Source organism: Vitis vinifera, chromosome 18, assembly GCF_030704535.1.
Source record: "Vitis vinifera cultivar Pinot Noir 40024 chromosome 18, ASM3070453v1".
Taxonomy (NCBI): Eukaryota; Viridiplantae; Streptophyta; class Magnoliopsida; order Vitales; family Vitaceae; genus Vitis; species Vitis vinifera.
Window position 1 is genome coordinate 1,680,027 of NC_081822.1, and position 22,232 is coordinate 1,702,258.

The following is a 22,232-nucleotide window of genomic DNA, read 5'->3' on the forward strand; positions in this document are numbered from 1 at the left end:
TCACCAGCCCTTAAGGAGCCGCTAGCCACTCCAAAAAGCCTAAAAGCGAAGATGACTCATCTCCCATATACACCCTAGCCCAACTCCACAAATTACGTACAAAAGAATTTTTGAGTTTTTGTCTAGCTAAAGAGCCCCCCCTAAAAAGCTAATCTATTTCTTTCCTTCCATACCATCCAAAAAATACACAACGGGATGGAGTTCCAAATCTTTTTCCTCTTTTTTCCCACAAAAGGGCCCCTCCAACTAAATAACACTTCTTTGACTGTCTCTGGGAACACCCACTGAGCCCCAAACAAGGCAAGGATTTTCCTCTTCACAGCCACACAAAAGCAACGATCAGGGAGGTGCCACCCCCGTTTTTGGAGCCTATCCAAAGTGAGGATCTTCTCCCACGTGGCCTCCCAAGCAAAAAAAGCAACTTTAGTTGGAACCTTATCCACCCAAATGCTCTTGTTGAATATAATGTATTTATAGTATATTATCTTTCCTTGTTAATATAGGTCACATGTATGGTAGTTAGGACTTCTAGCCTTGTATATATATATCTCTCAATTGTAAGTAAAAAACATATGAATGAGAATTAAGATTTTTCTCATTTTTCTCTCTTTTAACATGGTATTAGAGCCAAAGGAGAAAACCTAATTTTTTTTTTTCGGTTTAGCCGTGTAATCAATTCCGGCGAACCGTCCAGTGACCGTGTTTCACTCCGGTCCCCTCATTTTCTTCCCGAACCACTCCGGACAACCTCATCGCCGTCGGATCTCCACCACGCCGGCAACCTTTTCCGGCGAACTTTCCGGCGACGTCTTTTTCCGACACCGACCACACCAAGAGGAGTGCCTGGAGGAGATCTCCAACTTCTTCAAAAGCATCAGAGCCAGAAAACCCTCCACGCGCACTTCTCCGGGCAGCGACTGAATCTCACACGCCGGCGCGTGAGGGCGCGTGAGACATTTTCCGGCGACGCGCCTCCTTTTCCAGCCTCGCCTGACGCCGACCAGCATCCCTACCTACCTGGTTCTCCCATCCGAGCCCTGCACGTACCTCTTTTGGGGATTTTTGTCTCCGTCAGCCTTCCAAACAGCCTTTCCGGCGAAGTTCCGGCTACTTTTTCTCCACCCCAATCCCTGCACGTGCCTTGGGAAGTGTTCTTCTACCCTTCTGGTGGTACCACGTCGTGATTTGAGGCCGTCTCCCTTTTTCGGTGGTGCCACGCCGCAATCTGCAGCCGTATTAGGGCTCTCTTCGATCCAAATACGTGAATATGACCACCAAAAATCAGATCTTTACCTCTGTTATCTCTGGATCTCCTATGATTACCTCAGAGAAATTGGTTGGTAGTGAGAATTATCGCTCTTGGTCTGCCTCTGTTGAACTTTGGTTTATGGGTCAAGGATATGAGGATCACTTGGTTACCTAGGAGGCAGATATCCCTGAGGTTGACCGCGTACAGTGGAGGAAGATAGATGCACAGTTATGTAGTGTATTATGGCAATCGGTTGATCCCAGGATTCTTCTTCATCTTCAGGCCTATAAAACTTGTTTTAAATTTTGGACTCAGGCCAAAGGATTATACACGAATGATATCCAGCGTCTTTATAAGGTGGCTTCTGCTATTGTCCATCTCAGCCAACAGGACTTGGATCTATCTACTTATATTGGTCAGATTGCCTCTCTTAAGGAGGAGTTCTTGACTGTGATGCCTCTTACTCCTGATGTTGGGGCTCAACAAATACAGCTTGACAAGTTCTTCATGGTCCTTACTCTTATTGGCCTCCGTCCGGATCTTGAGTCTATTCGTAATCAGATTCTTGGAAGTTCATCAGTTCCGTCCTTGGATGATGTGTTTGCTCGCCTCCTCCGTATCTCGTCCACTCAGACTTTGCCATCTGATAGCGCTTCAGATTCTTCTGTGTTAGTTTCTCAAACTACCTCTCGAGGAGGACGCAGTGGTACCCGAGATAGAGGCCAACGTCCTCATTGCACCTATTGCAATAAACTTGGCCACACTCGCGATCGTTGCTATCAGTTACATGGAAGACCTCCTCGCACTGCCCATATGGCCCAGTCCTCTGATTCTCCGCTGCCTCAGCCTCCGAGCTCCTCCGCATCTCAGACATCTCAGGCTTCTATTGCCTCTGTTGCCCAGCCTGGTAATGCCTCTGCCTGTCTTACCCACACATCTTCTCTTGAACCCTGGATTCTAGATTCTGGAGCATCTGATCACCTATCTGGTAATAAGGATCTTTTCTCCTCTATTACTACTACCTCTGATTTACCTACTGTTACCTTAGCTAATGGTTCTCAAACTGTGGCTAAAGGTATTGGTTTGGCCCTTCCTTTGCCTTCTCTACCTCTCACTTGTGTCCTTTATACTCCTGAATGTCCTTTTAATCTTATTTCCATCAGCAAAATCACTCGTAATCTTAATTGCTCTATTACCTTTTCTGATAAATTTGTGACCTTGCAGGACCGGAGTACGGGGAAGACGATTGGCATAGGACGTGAGTCTCAAGGCCTCTATCACCTCACCTCAAATTCATCTCCTGCAGTTTGCATTTCCACTAATGCTCCTCTCCTCATTCACAATCATCTGGGCCACCCTAGTCTCTCCAAGTTCCAGAAGATGGTTCCTCGTTTTTCCACTTTGTCGTCGCTTCCGAGTGAGTCATGTCAGCTTGGGAAACATACTCGTGTCTCGTTCCCAAAGCGTTTGAATAATCGGGCAAAGTCTCCTTTTGAGCTTGTCCACACTGATGTTTGGGGTCCTTGTCGGACTGCGTCTACTTTAGGATTTCAGTATTTTGTCACTTTCATTGATGACTATTTTCGATGTACTTGGTTATTTTTAATGAAAAATCGAGCTGAGTTATTCTCTATTTTCCAGAAATTTTATACTGAAATCCAAACCCAGTTCAATATTTCTATTCGTATGTTACGCAGTAACAATGCCAGGGAATATTTTTCAACCCAATTTACTTCGTTTATGTCTCATCATGGAATTCTTCATCAGTCTTCTTGTGCTCATACTCCTCAACAAAATGGGGTAGCTGAACGCAAGAATCGACATCTTGTTGAGACAACTCGTACTCTCCTCCTCCATAGTCACGTTCCTTTTCGTTTTTGGGGGGACGCTGTTCTTACCGCTTGTTATTTGATTAATCGTATGCCCTCCTCTGTCTTACACGATCAGATTCCTCACTCCCTTCTCTTCCCTGACCAACCACTTTATTTCCTTCCTCCTCGTGTCTTTGGTTGTACTTGCTTCGTTCATATTCTCACTCCTGGACAGGACAAGCTTTCCGCCAAAGCCATGAAGTGCCTCTTCTTGGGATATTCCAGACTTCAGAAGGGTTATCGTTGTTATTCCCTTGAGACTCATAGATACTTTATCTCCGCTGATGTCACCTTCTTTGAGGACTCACCATTCTTTTCCACCACTTCTGAGTCTCTTCCTGTTTCTGAAGTTTTGCCCATTCCCATTGTCTCCCCACCTGATGCTATGCCCCCTCGACCACTTCAGGTTTATCATCGTCGCCCTCGTGTCGTTGCTCCTCTCCCTTTTCCTGAGGCACCTGCTGACTCACTTCCTATCCCTTCGGCTTCACCTGCCCCGGCTCTGCCTTCTCCTAATGACTTACCCATTGCTGTTCGGAAAAGTACTCGCTCTACTCGTAATCCTCATCCTATTTACAATTTTTTGAGTTATCATCGCTTATCTTCACCCTATTGTGCTTTTGTTTCTGCTATATCCTCTGTTTCTCTTCCAAAGAGCACCCATGAAGCTCTTTCCCATCCAGGCTGGCGACAGGCAATGGTGGATGAAATGGCTGCTCTGCACTCTAATGGCACTTGGGATCTTGTTGTTTTACCCTCTGGTAAATCTACAGTTGGTTGTCGTTGGGTCTATGTCGTTAAGGTTGGTCCTGATGGTCAGGTTGATCGCCTTAAGGCCCGCTTAGTTGCTAAAGGCTATACTCAAGTTTATGGTTCTGATTATGGTGACATATTCTCCCCTGTTGCCAAGATTGCTTCTGTCCGCTTGCTTCTCTCCATGGCTGCTATGTGTTCTTGGCCTCTTTATCAGTTGGATATTAAAAATGTCTTCCTTCATGGTGATCTTGCCGAGGAAGTTTATATAGAGCAACCTCCTGGTTTTGTTGCTCAGGGGGAGTCTGGTTTAGTGTGCAGGTTACGCCGTTCTGACGACATCGTCATTACAAGCAGTGATCAGGATGGTATTCAGAAACTAAAGCAACATCTTTTTACCCACTTTCAGATCAAAGACTTGGGGAAACTCAAGTATTTCTTGGGAATTGAGATAGCTCAATCCAGTTCTGGTGTGGTCATTTCCCAAAGGAAGTATGCTTTAGACATCCTGGAAGAAACCGGTATGTTAGACTGTAAACCGGTAGACACACCTATGGATCCGAATGTCAAACTTGTACCAGGACAGGGGGAGCCTTTAGGAGACCCCGGGAGATATCGACAGCTCGTAGGTAAATTGAACTATCTCACCATTACTCGTCCAGACATTTCTTTCCCTGTGAGTGTTGTTAGTCAATTCCTACAGTCACCATGTGATAGCCATTGGGATGTCGTAATCCGCATTCTTCGATATATCAAAAGTACACCAGGCCAAGGTGTATTGTACGAGAACAGAGGTCATACTCAAGTTGTTGGTTACACAGATGCAGATTGGGATAGCTCACCCACAGATAGACGTTCCACTTCAGGGTACTGTGTTTTTATTGGAGGTAATCTAATATCTTGGAAGAGTAAGAAACAAGATGTAGTGGCCAGATCTAGCGCTGAAGCCGAGTATCGAGCTATGGCTTTGGCAACATGTGAACTCATATGGTTGAGACATTTTCTTCAGGAGTTGAGATTTGGAAAGGATGAACAGATGAAACTCATCTGTGATAACCAGGCTGCATTACATATTGCATCCAATCCAGTCTTTCATGAAAGGACCAAGCATATTGAAGTTGACTGTCATTTCATTAGAGAGAAGATCGCATCAGGATGTGTTGCTACAAGTTTTGTTAATTCAAATGATCAACTAGTAGACATCTTCACTAAATCTCTCAGAGGTCCTAGGATTAAATATATTTGTAACAAGCTTGGTGCATATGACATATATGCTCCAGCTTGAGGGGGAGTGTTGAATATAATGTATTTATAGTATATTATCTTTCCTTGTTAATATAGGTCACATGTATGGTAGTTAGGACTCCTAGCCTTGTATATATATATCTCTCAATTGTAAGTAAAAAACATATGAATGAGAATTAAGATTTTTCTCCTTTTTATCTCTTTTAACAGCTCTTTTTCGAGAAGGCGATGGCACTAGGAGCAGCCAGCAAATTATAAGCATCCCTAATCTGAAAAGTACCATGACCCCCTCATTTCCATAACACTGAGTCCTCTTTTGAAGAAATCCTGAAGTCCCTCAGCATATGAAACAACTCTCCTATCAAATCTAGTTCCCAGTCATTAGAATCTCTGAAAAATCTAAGATTCCAACCTCCTTGACCAAGGCTTGAGTCCCACACTTCATTGACCGTTGTGTTCCTATAGACCGCCAAGGCAAATAATTGGGGAAAATTTTGGGACAACGCCGCATTGCCACACCAATGATCAGTCCAGAACTTGACCTTAGTCCCTTCACCCACCTTGAACCCTATGTTATCCCAACACCAATTTGCCTCCTTCAGAATCTCCTTCCAAACCCCTACTCCAAACGTTCCGCGAGCTTCATTAGTCCGCCATCCAAATCCCTCTTGGTCATACTTCACCCCGATCACCTTCTTCCAAAGGATTTCATTTTCAAAGGCAAATCTCCAAATCCATTTACCCAACAAGGCCTTGTTCAGGAGATCAATTTTCCGAATGCCTAGACACCCTTTCTTCTTTTGAGTGCACACCACATCCCAATTGATTAAGTGGATTTTCCTTTCCAAGCTTCCTCCTCCCCAAAGAAAGTCTCTTTGTAATTTTTCAAGCCTTTTTGCTACTAACTTGGGCATTCGAAAGAGGGACAATTGGCAGATAGTTATGCTGGCCAGTGTACTTTTAACGAGGGTAATTCTCCCACCCTTAGACATATATTGTCTTTTCCAAAGGGCTAATCTTCTCCTCATTCTTTCTTCCACCCCATCCCACATAGGCAAGGCCTTGTGGTGGGCTCTAAGGGGCAGCCCCAGATAGACAGTAGGAAGAGACCCCACTCTACACCCTAACTTCACTGTCATTTCTTCAATATCTTCAACCTCTCCAACTTTAATTAATTTGCTTTTAGCTAGATTTATTCTTATACCAGAAGCCGCTTCAAACCAAGCCAAAATCCAACTTAGAGAGGTTAGATGCTCTTTCCTTGCTTCGCAAAAAATGATTGTGTCATCAACAAAGAGCAAATGGGACACATTCATCTCCATTCCCCCTCTTCCTTAAATTATGCAACCTGAAATGAATCCCCCGTCAACAGCCTTTCTTATAAGTGCACTTAGCACTTCCATACCCAAGACAAAAAGGTAAGGAGAAAGGGGATCTCCTTGACGCAGCCCCTTGAATTGGAAAAAAAGCTTGTTAGCACCCCGTTGACCATAACAGAAAATTTTGCAGTTGAAATGCACCACCAAATCCACTCCATCCATCGAGATCCAAAGCCCATCTTGTGCAAGACCTTCATGAGGAAATTCCAATTAATGCTATCATAGGTTTTTTCAATATCCAGTTTGCAAATCAACCATTTCTCTTTACGTTTATGCCAAAAATCAATCACCTCATTAGCTATGAGCGAGGCATCCAAAATCTATCTGCCCCTCACAAAAGCATTTTGATCCACAAAGACCACCTTACCTAAGACCTTCTTCAGCCTATTGGCCAACACAAAAGACACTTTATTCCACTCTTTCAATTTTGACTTGACAAACTGTAACTTCATGAATTTGTGACCTTTGTATCCTTCAAACTGACACTCAATCCACCAACAACCTAAATTATCCTTGGAATCGAAATGAATCAACCACATGTTTTCAAATCTAAAAGGTGGTATCAGCGTCCAACTAAAAGAATTGGTGTTTAACAACAATTGGACAATGATCTGAAGTCAATCTGGGGAGTGCTTCTTTGATACTTTGAGGGAAACCTTACTCCTACTCACTAGAAAATAAGAATCTATCAAACCTTTTACAAATAGGGTTTTCTTGCAAATTTGACCATGTGAAGGACACATTCCTAAAAGGAGGATCAAATAACTCACATTCTCTTATAAATCATCAAAATCCCTCATACTTGGGCTTAACCAGGAGCCTCTTAACTTTTTGAAATTTTTCTTATTACATTAAAATCCCTAACAACACACCATTTTAGAAAAGTTAAGCTTGAAAGATCTTGAAGCTCCATTCAAAAATCATTTCTAAAGTGTGACGAACTAGGACCATAGATCGAAGTTAACCAAAAAAACCCATCATCTTCTGACACTAAATTGACTATTATTGAGAAAGACCCTGAAACAACCTCTAAGCACTTAAACCTCAAAGCATCCCAAAAGATTGTCACTCCTCTCGAAGCCCCACTAGTTGAGAAAACTACCCTTTTTTTTTTTTACCTTCCACACACTACTCACAAACCTCTTATCACAAGAGTCCCTCTTTGTTCACTGCAATAGAACAACAACTAGATTTTCATAGCAAAGAAAATCCTTCACAAACCTCTTTTATTTCTGGAACCACGATCTCTAGTTTTCCAACCGATGATTTTTGTGTATATAATCGCTAATTGTAGGGATCTTTAATAGGGAAGTTTCTAATTATTTCCTTTTTTTTTTTTTTTTGTTATTATATATAACTCTAGGGCTATATACTTTTAAAATGTGAATGAGAAATACAACTTTTCTCCACATAGTATCAAAGTCGAATTAGGCTCCTTGAGATTTCTCTTTTTAGTCTTCATTATTGAGTTGTAGTACATTTTTTCCTTTGTTTTTCAAACCCTAGTTTAACAGCCTTCATTTCCATTTTAAAAGTACTCTACTATATTTTTCCCTAAAATTATTTTCGAATTCTACACACCTGGTCTAAGATTGTTGACAACTTCAACAACGTGAATCCTCCATTAATAGCAAATCTGTTCAAAACAATGAACAAGGACACTATTTGGTGTGCCTACCGCAAGAAGCCAAGACACACAAGGGACTAATGCTGGAAACTCTATTGAAAGCCTCAAACTTTGAGTAAAAATTGGGGTTTCAAGGGTGGATAACAAGGTTTCAAAGGTGGATAACAAAAAACTCAGACACACTTCACCAACTCTCATATCAATGAAAACTCTCTACAAGAGAGAGTGAATTTCGGTGGCAATGAACATGTTGAGCTTAATAAGGAAAATATTGAGAAATTGAAGAATCTCCAAGGTGCTTACTCCCTCGTTCAGTCAGATAAGTATTTTCCTTCTCTTACTTTTAGTGTCTTGGATATGTGGTTCCTAGGCTCTTGGATCATCAACTCGAGACTTACAAATCATATGACTCATTCCTTACAAAAGTTTAGTATTTATAGTCCATGTCCTAGTAATAAGAAAATAGTCACTGTTGATGGCTCTTTAGCTACCGTGATTGGTCAAGGGAAAGTTCGCTTAAATAAATTCATAGTTTTGAAAAATATGCTACATGTACCTAAGTTTTCAACCAATCTTGTTTCCATTCATTGACTTACCAAAGAACTAAATTGTTGTTTGATTTTTATCCCTCTCATTGTGTATTTTAGGAACATGATACAGGAAAGATGATTGGACATGCTAAGGAAAATGATATACTTTACTATCTTCAGTTGTCATTTGGTTAAAATAGGACTGAGAACCAAGTACTTTTACCATTCCTTTCTGAAGCCCCATCCACAACAAAATATAAGATTTGGTTTCATCATCATCGTCGCCTTTGACATCTGTCGATTAACGTTCTTAAAATTATGTTTCCTTTACTATTCAAAGGAATTGATGTAGAAAAATTACATTGTGATGTTTGTGAACTTGCAGAGCACTATCATGTTTCTTTTCCAATAAGTAACAAAATAGTGCCAATTCCTTTTGCGTTAGTTCATAGTGATATTTGGGGCCTTACCACAATTCCTTATATTTTATGCTATAGATAATTTGTCTCATTTATAAATGATTGCACTCGAGTAACTTAGATTTTTCTGCTTAAACAAAAATCAAATGTAAATATTGCATTTCCCAATTTTCACAAAATAGTAAAAACTCAATTTGGACTGGGAATCAAGCAGTTTAGGTATGATATTGCAAATGATTAGTTCAATCAAGTCTTATCTTTTTATTTTTTAAAAGAAGGTATTATCCATGAATCCTTTTTGCATTAGCACTCCCAAAAAAAATGGGATTGTTGAAAGAAAACACGGTCATCTTCTTGCTATTACAAAAGTTTTTTTTTTGTTCAAAAAAATGTTCTTAAATCATATCGGGCTACTCATCTTATAAATTGGTTGCCATCTAGAGTTTTGGGGTTCAAAAGTTCAATAGAACTTTTTTTCATAACACTTCCCAAACTTTACAACGTCTATCGGTCTTGTTCCAAAGGTTTCTGGTTGTGTTTCTTTTGTTCGTGTCCATGTTCATAACAAAGGGAAACTAGATCTAAGAGCAATTAAGTGCATTTATGTAGGGTATTCATCTACTCGAAAAGGTTACAAATGTTATCATCCACCCACTCAACAATTTTATGTCTCTTCTAATATATCCTTTGTTAAACATGAAAGCTACTTCAATCATCCTTATCTTCAGAGAAAGACATCATTCATGGAAGATACGGATATAGGAAATTTGTTCTTACTTGACTTACCTTCATCTGTGTCTAAACCCTCATAATCACAATCATTTGTGTTTGAGCCTATGTTTGAGCACTCACAAATTCCTGAACCTACAAGTCCTAAACTTAGAAGTCCACCTCTAGGGAAACAAGTTCTTAGTTCTACAAGGTCAACTTTGGTTTACTCAAAAAAAAAAAAGAACAACCATCATTGAACCTGTGTAAGTCCAAGAGTCAAAACAAACCACTTCCTATGAGGTAAATAATCCATTTTCTCCTAAGATTTCTCCTAATTCTGTTAATATTAGTGATTTAAATCTGCCTATTGCAATTAAAAAATGCACAAGAACATGTACTCAACACCCCTTTATATCCATTTTTTCATTTTGTATCCTACGAAAGATTGTCATCATCTCATAGAAAATTTCTCACTAGCTTAAACACCATAGCCATACCTAAGACCTTATTCGAGGCACTAAATGGTAAGGAATGGAAACAAGTCATGGGGGCCGAAATGGAAGCACTTAAAAAGAAGGGAACTTAGGATGTGGTTGAGCTACCAAGAGAGAAGAGTCCAACAGGGTGCAAGTGGGTGTTCGTAGTAAAGTACAAGACGAATAGTTCTCTCAAGAGATACAAAGCCAAGCTCGACCAAAGGCCATACTCAAACATATGTAGTAAATTACCAAAAGATTTTTGCACTAGTAGCCACGATGAATACTATGAGAGTTTTACTCTCTTTGGTTGCCTAATTTAACTAGGAATTATAATAGTTTGATGTGAAAAATGCATTCTCACATGGAAAGCTTAAATAAGAAATTTATATGGATCTTCCACCTAGTTTTAATATGCACTTGAAAGGGAAAAAGGTATGTAAATTGAGGAAAGCTTTGAATGGGCTAAAACAATCTCCACGGGCTTGGTTTGGAAGATTTGCCAAAATCATAATAACTGTTGACTACAAACAAAGCCATGGTGACCACACTTTATTTGTTAAACACTCAGCCTCAAGAGAAGTAACTGACCTATTGGTTTATATTGATGATATAATAGCGATTGGAAATGATCTCGAAGAAAGAGAAGCATTGAAGCAATGCTTAGCAAAAGAGTTTGAAATAAAGGAGCTTGGAAGACGAAAGTATTCCATGGGAATTGAAGTGGTTCACTCAAAAAAATGAATTTTTGTCTTCTTGACTTATTACAAAAGACAAGACAAACATGATGTAAACTAGCTGACACACCTATTGATCTGAATCACAAGCTTAGAGAAGTAAACGAGGATGGAGTTATAGACAAGGGTATGTACCAGAGATTGGTTACCAAGTTGATCTACCTCTCACGTACACAACCGGACATAGCCTATGCAATCAATCTAGTAAGTCAATTTATGCATAACCCAAAGGAAGTTCATCTCCAAGCTGTATACAAAATCCTACACTACTTGAAAACAACTCCAGAGAAAGGAATTTTGTTTAAGAAAAGCAATGAGCTATCATTGGAGGCTTATATTGATGTAGATTACACAGGATCAATTGTTGATTGAAGGTCTACTACAAGATTGCATTTTCCTTTGAGGGAACTTGATAACTTGGAGGAGTAAGAAACAAAACGTTGTTGCAAGATCTAGTGTAGAAGCGGAGTTTTGTGCAATGGACCACGGAATCTGTGAGTTACTTTGGCTCAAGATTATCTTAAAGGACTTGAAGATGAAGTGGGAAACACCGATAAGACTTTATTGCGACAATAAGTTGACCATCAACATTGCACATAACTCGATACAACATGACACAACCAAGCATGTGGAAGTGGACAAACATTTTATTAAGGAGAAGTTGGATAGTGGCTTAATCTACACACCATATGTGTCTACTGAAGGTCAATTAGTTGATGTTAAAGGATTAACCAGTGTCTAGTTTCAAAAAATCATTATCAAGTTAGGATCGGATAATATCTATTCACCAACTTGAGGGGGAGTATTGAAGATTATTACAATTGTATACACAACTATATATCCTCCACAGCTGTATATTATAGTTGTAATACATTTTGCATGTGTATGTTTGTGTACATAATCCCTGATTGGTAGGGATCTTTAATAGGGTAGTTTCCAATTCTTTCCTTATTTTTTCTTTTCTGTTGTTGTATATAACTCTAGGGCTGTATATTTTTAAAATGTGCATGAGAAATACAATTTTTCTCCACATTTAACAACACTAAAACCACTTAAACAACCTCAAAGCTTTTCCAAGATAGAAAAAAAAAGACCAAATCCTTCTTCCATTTGCAATTTCATTTTCTTTGCTTGAGTTCCAACAAAGAGGCGTAGCTGCCTCAAACACAACATGTTAAGGATTCATGAACAAGAAATACATGGAAAAGTTCACAGCTTCAACTATAAAATGGAAGAATAATGTATTTATAATTGTACCTGAACAATGAATTTGCTAAACCGAGAAAGGGTCCAGCAAGTAATACTTCGTATCAAAGGAAATTTATCGTCTAAAAGGGGGATGAGAAAAGCCACAATCTGCATGTAAGAATTGAGTTGTCACAATAACCTGACATTAATACAGTTACTTGAAAATATTAGAGCAACCAGATACCTGAAGAACTAGAACAAGATGAATTAAACAAAGAAATAAAGAAAAAAAGAGTGAAGTAATCTGACAGATGACCAGAAATCTGCAAGATCTACAGCATCCACTAATAAAGTGCAGTAAAGAGTCAAGTATATCAAGTGATAATGAGGAAGAACAAAAACACATATATGAAGGTAAACAACATCCAACAGGAACTTAGAAAAAGTAATTAAGTGATAATGAAGAAGTATAACATGACAAGTCCATAACAAACAAAAATAATCTGCTCACATATTAAGAAGAATTGCAGAAGTGAGGATAAAAATTCCAAGAGCATCATGCTTGTACCAATTTCTTTTGTAGTTCATACATCATCACAGTCAAATGCTGAACAAGGCATAACATTACCTCTGCCAAATGAGGGAAAAGACCTCTAACGCAACCCTCAGCTATGGCACCAAGGGCTAAAACTGCAGCTTCCCTTTCCTTCCAGGACCTAGCATCTGAGGTGGATAGCTTAGCCTGATGTAAAAAAGGAAAAATTGAGGAACACAAAAACAAAGCAAGAAGATGTGAAGAAATGAATCAGCTAATTGTTGAATTCCTCCAATATAAATACCCATACTCGAAAGCTTATTCTAACTTTGAGTAGGATGACTATAACATGTTTTGCAACAGATGCTCTGAGTATTTCTATACCAAGGATGTCTAGTTAGAAGATTCCTTAAAAACTGTGCAGCTGTTGCTTTGAGTACAAGTTCATGAAATGATGTCCTGCTTCTAGAGTGGACAACTAGGTGTTGAATTCATCTTGACTTTCTGCTTTATCCAATTAAGAGCTTACTAAAACAATAGAGAAGAACTTTACAAAGGCAACTTTAGTCCAATTATGATTTAATAAAAAAGAGAGAAAAAAAACTATATTCGGAGGATGAATATCACCAATATAGAAGCGAAGGAAGGTTTGGCAAGCAATCCCTTTGTGTTTGTTTTGGATGGTGTGGAAGACCAAGAACAATATTGCTTTTTGTAATGAGGTTTTTTCTATTCAAAAGCTAAAAAGAGAGTTTGTTTGTTTTCTATTGTCTAAGCTAAGTTGTTTGTCGATGAGTGTTCACTAACTTTAGTTGGATTTCTTGATTGTTTGGGTACTGATTGAGTTTGTTAAAGTTCTTTTTGTACTCTTGTGGTTGACCTTTGGTGGCAAAAGGAGGTTTGTTATCTTGTATACTTGGGGTCATTTTCTGGAGGCTCTTTTCTTTAATTTAATTTTATTTATTTATTTATTAAAAAAAATCACCAATATGGAAGTTTGAAGTATTGGGATTAAGCCCTAGAAAACATGACATGATATAACAGATCGAGATTCATTTATAAATTTATTTATTCGTGTTTTTTGGTTTCCCTTTATCACATATGCATCAATTGGTTATCTGAGTATATATGCCCACATCACTTGCATTATACATGACTTGGGCGTATTAGGAATTGTATAGAAGATCCAAGTCATAGGTTCCTTGCAGAGTGATGAGTAGTCTATAGTCAGTTCATGGATTTAGGCAATCCATTTGAGCCTATGGTGCACTACCTCCGAATTGGAGGGATGACTTGTCTTGTTCATTGGAATGGTTTTCCCATGGTGAGAGCACTAGTATATGTGATGCATACTAGACAGGATCTACGATGAATCATAACATAAGGCTATCAATTGTCATGATTCACCAAGCTACTGTACTACATGGACTCTCAACCTTGAAAATTGAGTTTATGTCAAAAGTCAACAAGAGGTTTTGACCTATGAGTAAGACTTTAAGGTGGTTACATATTCCTATGAATTGGGTCACTATTGATGGAAGCTGATAACAACAAGTATTTTCAATAGGAGCACCATGATATCTCATGGGTTTGAGATAATGTATCTCTTTAGGTGATCCAAAAGACATGTCATCTAGAAGAATATAGTCATAGTATTTTCTTTAGTGGAAATTTGACATATGCACTTTGGAGCTAAAATATGTCGATTGATCACATAATAAGTGAGATATATAACTTAAGGATTGAAGAGGTAATTTCAATAGGTGAGAGCACTACCTTATTAGATTATAAACCTCAGTTCATGGGGAGTCTACACATAGTAGGTAATAGGTCACAGACCCGAACTTCATTTCGTTTTTATTTAGATAAGGTACTAGAGTGCAATTGATTCTTTATATTAGGATGTTGAATCAACTTTAGAATTGGATTGTAAGGGAGTCAATACTCCTATGGGTCCCAATAATCCTCACTCAAGCTCACCTTGGGGGCACAGTCTATGAGAGTTGAATTAACTCTAAGTTCACTTTTTTACATAAGGGCATTTTGGTAATTACTCAAGGTTGCATGGAGATTAGTGAACAAAGTCTCTGGATTAGGTTAATTAATTAATTAGATAACCTTGTGAGGTTAATTAATCAATTAAGACCCACTTTAGGCTAAGATTAAATGACTCAGGCCCATGTGGGCCAAATTAAGTGAGCTCAAGTCACTTAAGCCCGTGTGAGCTCAAGTTACTTAAGCTTAATAGGGAACCCTATAAATACCCCTTTAGGGGTTAGGGTTTCCAGTTAGTCGTCTTCCACCATTCAGAGAGAAGAGAAAGAGTTATAGTCTTCACCCTTCCATACCTTCCTACTAATTGAGTGTCAAGATCAAGTTAAAGCCATCAGGTGGAAGACCTTGGGGTAATGAGGCATTCTGCGGCTGCAAATCCATTCTTCATCGAAAGGAATCGATTTGGGAAAGTCCAAATCAGAGGTAAAACTTTCTATTGCACAAATCTAGTTCCTATGATTGTAAAAATGTTATTTTTGCTTCCGTTGCTTAAGATCTAGAGACCTAGGGTAGATTACATTATCCTATATGATCCAGGACTTGGAAACGAAGCAATCCGGGGTTCCCAGTATGAAGGATAGGCAAAAGACTGGAAAGTTTTGAGAACATAACAAATGCATCAAGATAAGTAGAGTCCACAGTTTCAGCTTCAGAATCATCTAAGTCATAGGAAGATTACCTGAACTAAAGGCATCAATGTTGGAAGAATCTCATCCCCAAACACATCTGAAAGGATATCAAGACCTGCTGCACTGCATTTTCTCAAGTTCCAAATATTGACAGCTTCATCATCCTGTAAATGGAATAAGTCCCCAATACAGTTAACCAGAAAAATTAAATATATAAACCTCAGGTTTTTAAAAGGAGAAGAAAAAAAACACTACTATTAGGTTGTATTATCAGAAATCAAACCATTCCCTGATTGAGGAAGATGAACATAATAAAGATAAAAGAACCATTAGATAAAGGACCAGCATCTGGAGAACACTAAGAAGATTAGGCTGAAAACATACATCGTCCTTCATATCATCTAGTCCATGTGATCGTGATGAATGGAAGCGAGGCTTCAGATCCTGAAGATTAAGGTTTCCAGAAAGAGAAAGGCATCCCAACAAAAAGACTGAGATGAACTCCAGAATGATAAAATAAAGAAATAAAAAAAATAAAAAGACAGTAAAGAATGAACCTGATCTCTATCCGGGATAGACTCGTCCTCCTGCACAGGTGGGCAGGAAGATTAAGCTAAACAAATTACTAACAATTATTACTATAGTTCAACAAGCATGCAATAGCCCTCACCTCTGCATCAGCAAGTGACTCATCATCCTCAGCATAAGCCATATTTGACAACAGAACCTAAAAATGTAACAGTGATAGAAAATTGACTAGAAACATTATCTATAAACAAAATGATAAAAGGAGGGGCTGATCCCAAGTGTATGAGTTATACTGGAATCAGATGTGGTAAGAATTCTCTTAAAAGTTCAGGATCTAACTGCGCTTCACAGTAGGTTGACCTGCCAATCACAGCAAACATTAGAAAGTAAAAGCCGCCCTCTTGACCAACTAAAAATAAATCTGAACATTGGAACTCTCATTATTTTCTGAGAGGCACTAATTATACAAGTGTCAGCTTCACAAGAGCTATTGGGTCATACTAAACAAATGAAAAGCGGGTTTTGGATCAGCATCATCAACTTTTTAGATCAAATTTTTGAAGGGCTAACAAGAACTATAGAAGTAATTCTTAAAATCTCTTCTTTGAGAAATCATGCCAATAACTAGTGTCATCTGTGGATCCATTGCATGTACTTATCTGAAGATAAACTGTGAAAATTTTGAGAAATTTAAGTAACACCACCACATATTCCTCAAGGGTTTGTGATCACCAAACACTAATGCCCCATCATGGGAAGACAGCATAAAGTAATGACACAACACAAGTTCATTTATGCCCCTAGCTAAGATTGTCTTACTCAGATATGAATCTATAAGTAAACCTAGAAATAAAGCTATTCAAAATATCAGGATAAGGGCAAAACTAATCTTTTATCTTTAGTGCTCAAGGCACTTTTGATAGACATCAAATATCTAATGGATCACAAGAAATAACAGTGTCAAAATTGTGATGTTCTAATCATGTAAGCCACATAGCATGAAAGAAAATATGTGAAGAAAACACCTTTTACTCTTTCTTTTTTCACTGGGGGCATCATAATAAATTCCCATGATCATCTAGACAACTGTATCTCAATATCAATGAAAATCCATTAACCAATAAAGTTAGCCTTTGCATCAAATCTCATACCTATATGCAACCATAACACAACCAATAAAAATTTCCACCAAAAAAATTCATACAAAGAGTAAAGATGTGTGGGGATACCAAAATTCACAAGACTCAAGAGCAACTTCATCATCAGCGTCCCGGTTGGCTTGCAACATGTATTCAATTATATTCCTCATATGTGGCTGTCGTATAAAGTCAAACATCACACCATTAAAGCAAAACATCTTGTAAAACATGAAAATACAAAAAGACTTCATATGAGATAAGCAATACTTTAGAAATCAGATCGGTTTTTTATAAACAAATAAAAATAAATTTGAATTTAAAGTACAAGTTACTAGACAAAAGAAGTATTTGCCCCCTTGTACTAGAAATTACTAGCCACAGAGAACAGGGTAAATAAAAATAATTATTGGAATCATATGAAACAGAAGTAAGACTCACACCTCCAGGACAGCAGGCTGAACTTCAACCAGCTGGACAAAAGCAGCACAAACCTATTCAAAGATGTCTTAGTTTTAGTACAGAGAAAGCGTGAGATCCATATTCATTACATATAAGTTATAACATGTAGATGATCAACTCACCAATTTTCGAATCTCTGCAATAGGGTCATGAGCAAGAACAAACAAACCTTGGAGGCATTGATCCATGGACATGAATAAAGCCTAAAATAAATTACAAAATACAGTAGATATTCCCATCTCCAAACCAATAAAATTAGGTCAGTTAGAAAGGTTAGTGTCAGTTTTCCTTACAGTGGGCATCAGAATAATGAACTGATTTATTGATCCCAGTGAAAGCTTCCGTATAGAGACATGAGGTGACTTGAATAGCTGATTAAAGATGATCATAATTAGATATGGAGAATTTAACAAGAGCTTGCAATCCTATAAAAATTGAAGTATAGAACATAGGAGATGAGTAAACCTAGATACATAAATAAATAAAGAAAAACTTTTGTTACCTGGAACAATCTGGGCAAGAAAGCATCGATGGGGCGTTCAGTTAATCCAGGTATTTCTGAATCAAGCTCTTGTGGAATGTCTTCACAAATCTAAGGTCCCTCATATCATAAATATGTCATATATTTATTTATGGATAAAACTGCATATTATGATGAATCTGATCCCAAATTTGGCTATTAAAAAGCTTCAAAAAGGTGAGTAATATCACTGCTGGGAACATATGTAAACATAGAATTACCAAGAAAACTAATTCCCTTGAAATATAGTCTTAAGAAGACGATCCACCTATTTGAAGATATGGGTTTTGTTAATCCAAACAAAAAGATTGCTGGAGACATGCATACAAGGATTCTACTCTAAATACAATTAATAATTCCAATTCAAAAGCTTGTAGGATTCATTATTCTCTTAAGAGAAAATTGCATGAACTTCAACCAGAATTATGAACTAGCAGAAGAAAATTTGACTCAAGAAATTCAATGTTTTTTATCTTTAAAATACTCGCCAATCTAGGAAAAGAAATAAAATTAATCCACGATTGCAGCTCTGAGAGTGAACATCAAATAGTTCTAGAAAAATGTTTTATGGTATGTTCATTTTCCAGTTTTATTTTATTTTATTTTATTTTTTACTTTTTTATTTTTTTCCTTTTTGCCTTTGGAGGGATTGGAGGGAAATTTTGATTATTTGTTATATGAAGTACACTGCATCCATATGTTGGTAATTTGAATTCAACATATGCAATGCTTTCCACAGAAAATTTTACTTACGTTTCTAACTGGAGCTAGTAAGCCTTATACCCAAGTTTGAGGTTGGCTTTGTGGACGGATGACAATCCATCAAGTTTTGTGACTATTTCACAATAGAGTCTCAAGTCTCAACATGATATCAACCCTCTGTTAATAGATATCAAATTCCTTAAGCCAAATTGGTTGATGGAGAGGGACTCACTTGATCCATGACCAAGACTATTTGACAATTAAGAGAGTCTATCCAATTAGTAATACATCTAAATCTCATGAAATCAAGGAATAGCCTCCCAAATTCCCTTCAGGGGAAAGGGTGCAAAAATAAAATGATCAAAGGTCCATTTTGATGCAAGGAACTGCACTCATCTCTTAGATATGTATCTTAGCCATAATTTAGTTGATCTTTCAATTATACTAAGAAATATTTGCATGTCTTCATAGGCATCCACTTAAAATATTTTCATATTCTCCTATTTATTGAAACTAAATTCACAATGCTCAAATGTAGCCATATGCATCTATTTTTGTAATAAGAAAAATAAAATAAAAATAAAAGTCAACAGGTCTAGGAATTAGGACATAGCATTCTGCATTATTGAGGACTTCATACACCATCATGCACAAAATCCTATGATACCCAAATCCTTCGATCTCACCCCACGTATGTGTCAACATGACATGACATGGTGTGGGCATGGGATCTTTGCCAGATACTCCTATTTTACTTTGGATATGCCTACTTGATTTTTCCATTGAAATCCTTTTATTCTTTCAGCTTTCTTAATAAAAAATACATTAGAGAAAAAAAAGAGTTAGCTGAAAAATTCTTTCGACTTTTATTATGCTATATCCTACCCGTCCCCCTTTTTTGAATCCTTTTTACCCAAGTCCCTACATCCTAAAATTTGAGTTGCGAAGTATCAGACACTTGGGACATATACCTGCATCCGACACTCATACCTGAACCCATGCAACATACACAGAATCATGCTTCATAAGTATATTTTTTTAAAGGTTTCGAAATCCCCAATGTGAACAAGTAAATCAAACCATACCTTTAATAAAGCAGCCAGAGCACCTTCCATAAGGTTGAGGTCATTACTATCCAAGCAATGCACAAGGGCTTGCAACAATTCCGGCCAACCAAAAATTCTTCCTTGTTGGACAATAACAGTAATAATTGTCCCAACTGTAGATCTTATGTGCTTATCTGCCGCTCCTAAACAAGGCAACAATTCTGATTTTATATACTGTTGATGTGCAGGATCTAAAGTTCTGAAAGAACTTCTGAGATTATTTTTCAGCAGTAGACCAGCTGCCTGACGAATTTCAACTGATTTGCCCTGTTTAAAAAGGTAAAATTCAATAGAAAAAAATTAACATAGGATTATGATGATACATACTGAAAAATGGAGAGTTCTTAGAGTCTTCTTTTTAGATATATAAAGCATGAAAAGTACAAATAAATACTGTAGCAATTTCTGTGGCTGTTTAGATAACCAATAAAAATTAAATGTCGTTGCCTTCTTTGCATAACAATTTATAATGAGATTCATTATTACAATCTAGAGAATTAAAAGAAAATGTGAGCCATCATTGCGATGGATCCATTCTAAATTTTCAACACAATTGCTATAGCTGCCATGTCCTTAAATTTTCAACACAATTCCTATAGCTGACATGTCCTTTAACAGCCCCATTAAATCCCCTATATAAAACACGGATTGAGAAATTCAAATTTTATTCTGCATGAGACATACTTTAACTATCCATCAACCAAAATAGGAAGATGGTAAGTAAATCACAATGAAAAACACCAATGACATGTTAATCACTGCAATGATCAGAATAAGGAAAAAAGTGAATCAAGAGACATTAATAATTGTCTACACTGCCAGCACTCAATTGAAGTGCTCTAGTAGACCTTCAAGATTTGAAGAAAAATTGCTCTGAATTAATTCCACCCCCGAAGCCCACTTATAGAGAAAAATGACAATGTCGGTGAGATATGGTCCAACCCAATTCAGAATAAACATGCAACTTCTTTCTCACAAAAAAATAAATAAATAAAATAAAAATAAAAATTAAAAATTAAAAAAAATCAGAAAAATAAAAATATAGTGTCAAAGCGCATGGCAGTGATTCAATTCTAATCACTTCCTAACATTTTCTTTTCTTTTCCTTTTCTTCCCTTCCCTTTTCCTTTTCTTTCCATGAACCAAACGGATCCAATCTTTCACATAAAAAATGCAAAAACAAAAACCAAAACACCGATCTTTATCGTCAATGGCAATTCCAAACCACCCAATCCTACAAACACGATCAAAATTCCATCATTCATTACCTCCGCATGGGCAAAGATGAAGGCGAGATAGTTATTGAAATCAGAGAATTGTTTATAATGTTGAAGCTGTTTCCAAATCACAGACTTATCCGAAGTAGGAGAAATGTGTTGTTCCAGCAAACCGCATATCTCTCCGAGACCTTCCTCCTGTGGCCGCCAAGCCATTTGCCGATACAGCAAAAGGATTGAGTTAGGGTTTTGGAAACTGAGATTGAATTCAGATGTTCGAATTGGGGATAACGAAGATAGTGAAGTGTTGGTGAGAAGAAGACGACGATCAATGCCTAGTTGTCATGACTGTAGAAAGAAGTATTTTGAGTTGGGTGTCCAAGTGTTGCTCGTTGAAACTAGAACGTTATGACCAGACTGCCCCTGTTTTCATTTGCTTTCCTTCTTCGGTTACGTTTCAGAATCTTGAAATAGAGTGCTTTTTTAATTTTTTTCAAAATTTGAACCGACCGGCTTTATCTAACTACCACATATTTTACGGTTCTTGATACGGTAATATTTTGATTTGTCTTTTAGTAATATGACCGCCTGCCTCACACTACGCTTTTCTATTTTTAGGTTTTTTCTTTTTTTAAAGTCCTCTAAATTTTTGTACAATTTTTTTTAAACAAATTAAAATAAATAAATTTAAAATTTTTAAACATTTGATGAAGTAATTTTTTTTCAAGTAAATAAGATATTTATTTACTTTTTGGTATATAAATTCTTATATTTTATAATTTTAAATATTTATTATATGCAAATATTTTCAAATATTAAAGATTCATAAATTCTTTCAATGAGAAAAAATGATTAAAATTTAATTTTGATGAAAAAATAAAAACTACTTGTTTAAAAAAATTAAAATAAATTCTTATATTTTATATAAATAAATTTATTTTTTAAATAGATATTTATTATATGCAAATATTTTCAAATATTAAAAGTTCATAAGTCGAGAAAAATAATTTTGACAAAAAAATCAAAAATAAAATTTTAATTTTTTAGCAAATTCAAATAAATTATTTTAAATTTGTTAAAGATTATGAAGTGCCATTTTTCCAAGTAAATAAGGTATTATTTACTTTTGATATATAAATTCTTATATTGTATATAAC

The 22,232-nt window shown here is 37.1% G+C and overlaps 1 protein-coding gene across 4 annotated transcripts in view; it reads right to left on the reverse strand.

Annotated features, from left to right (window-relative positions):
* Window positions 1-21,512, reverse strand: part of LOC100245339 (transportin-1) — a 44,307-nt gene extending 22,795 nt beyond the window's left edge. For all 4 annotated transcript variants that reach the window (XM_010665829.3, XM_059734679.1, XM_010665828.3 and 1 more), the window contains exons 1-14: window positions 21,127-21,512; window positions 19,838-20,125; window positions 18,033-18,122; window positions 17,824-17,901; window positions 17,653-17,733; window positions 17,512-17,562; window positions 17,162-17,247; window positions 16,226-16,292; window positions 16,075-16,131; window positions 15,962-15,991; window positions 15,789-15,848; window positions 15,455-15,568; window positions 12,814-12,927; window positions 12,255-12,353 (exon numbers count right to left, since the gene is read on the reverse strand). In XM_010665829.3, the coding sequence (XP_010664131.1) occupies window positions 12,255-12,353; window positions 12,814-12,927; window positions 15,455-15,568; window positions 15,789-15,848; window positions 15,962-15,991; window positions 16,075-16,131; window positions 16,226-16,292; window positions 17,162-17,247; window positions 17,512-17,562; window positions 17,653-17,733; window positions 17,824-17,901; window positions 18,033-18,122; window positions 19,838-20,125; window positions 21,127-21,291 (1,380 nt within the window). In that variant the 5' untranslated portion in view covers window positions 21,292-21,512. The remainder of the gene's footprint in view (window positions 1-12,254; window positions 12,354-12,813; window positions 12,928-15,454; window positions 15,569-15,788; window positions 15,849-15,961; window positions 15,992-16,074; window positions 16,132-16,225; window positions 16,293-17,161; window positions 17,248-17,511; window positions 17,563-17,652; window positions 17,734-17,823; window positions 17,902-18,032; window positions 18,123-19,837; window positions 20,126-21,126) is intronic.
* Between the last annotated feature and the right edge of the window lie 720 nt (window positions 21,513-22,232).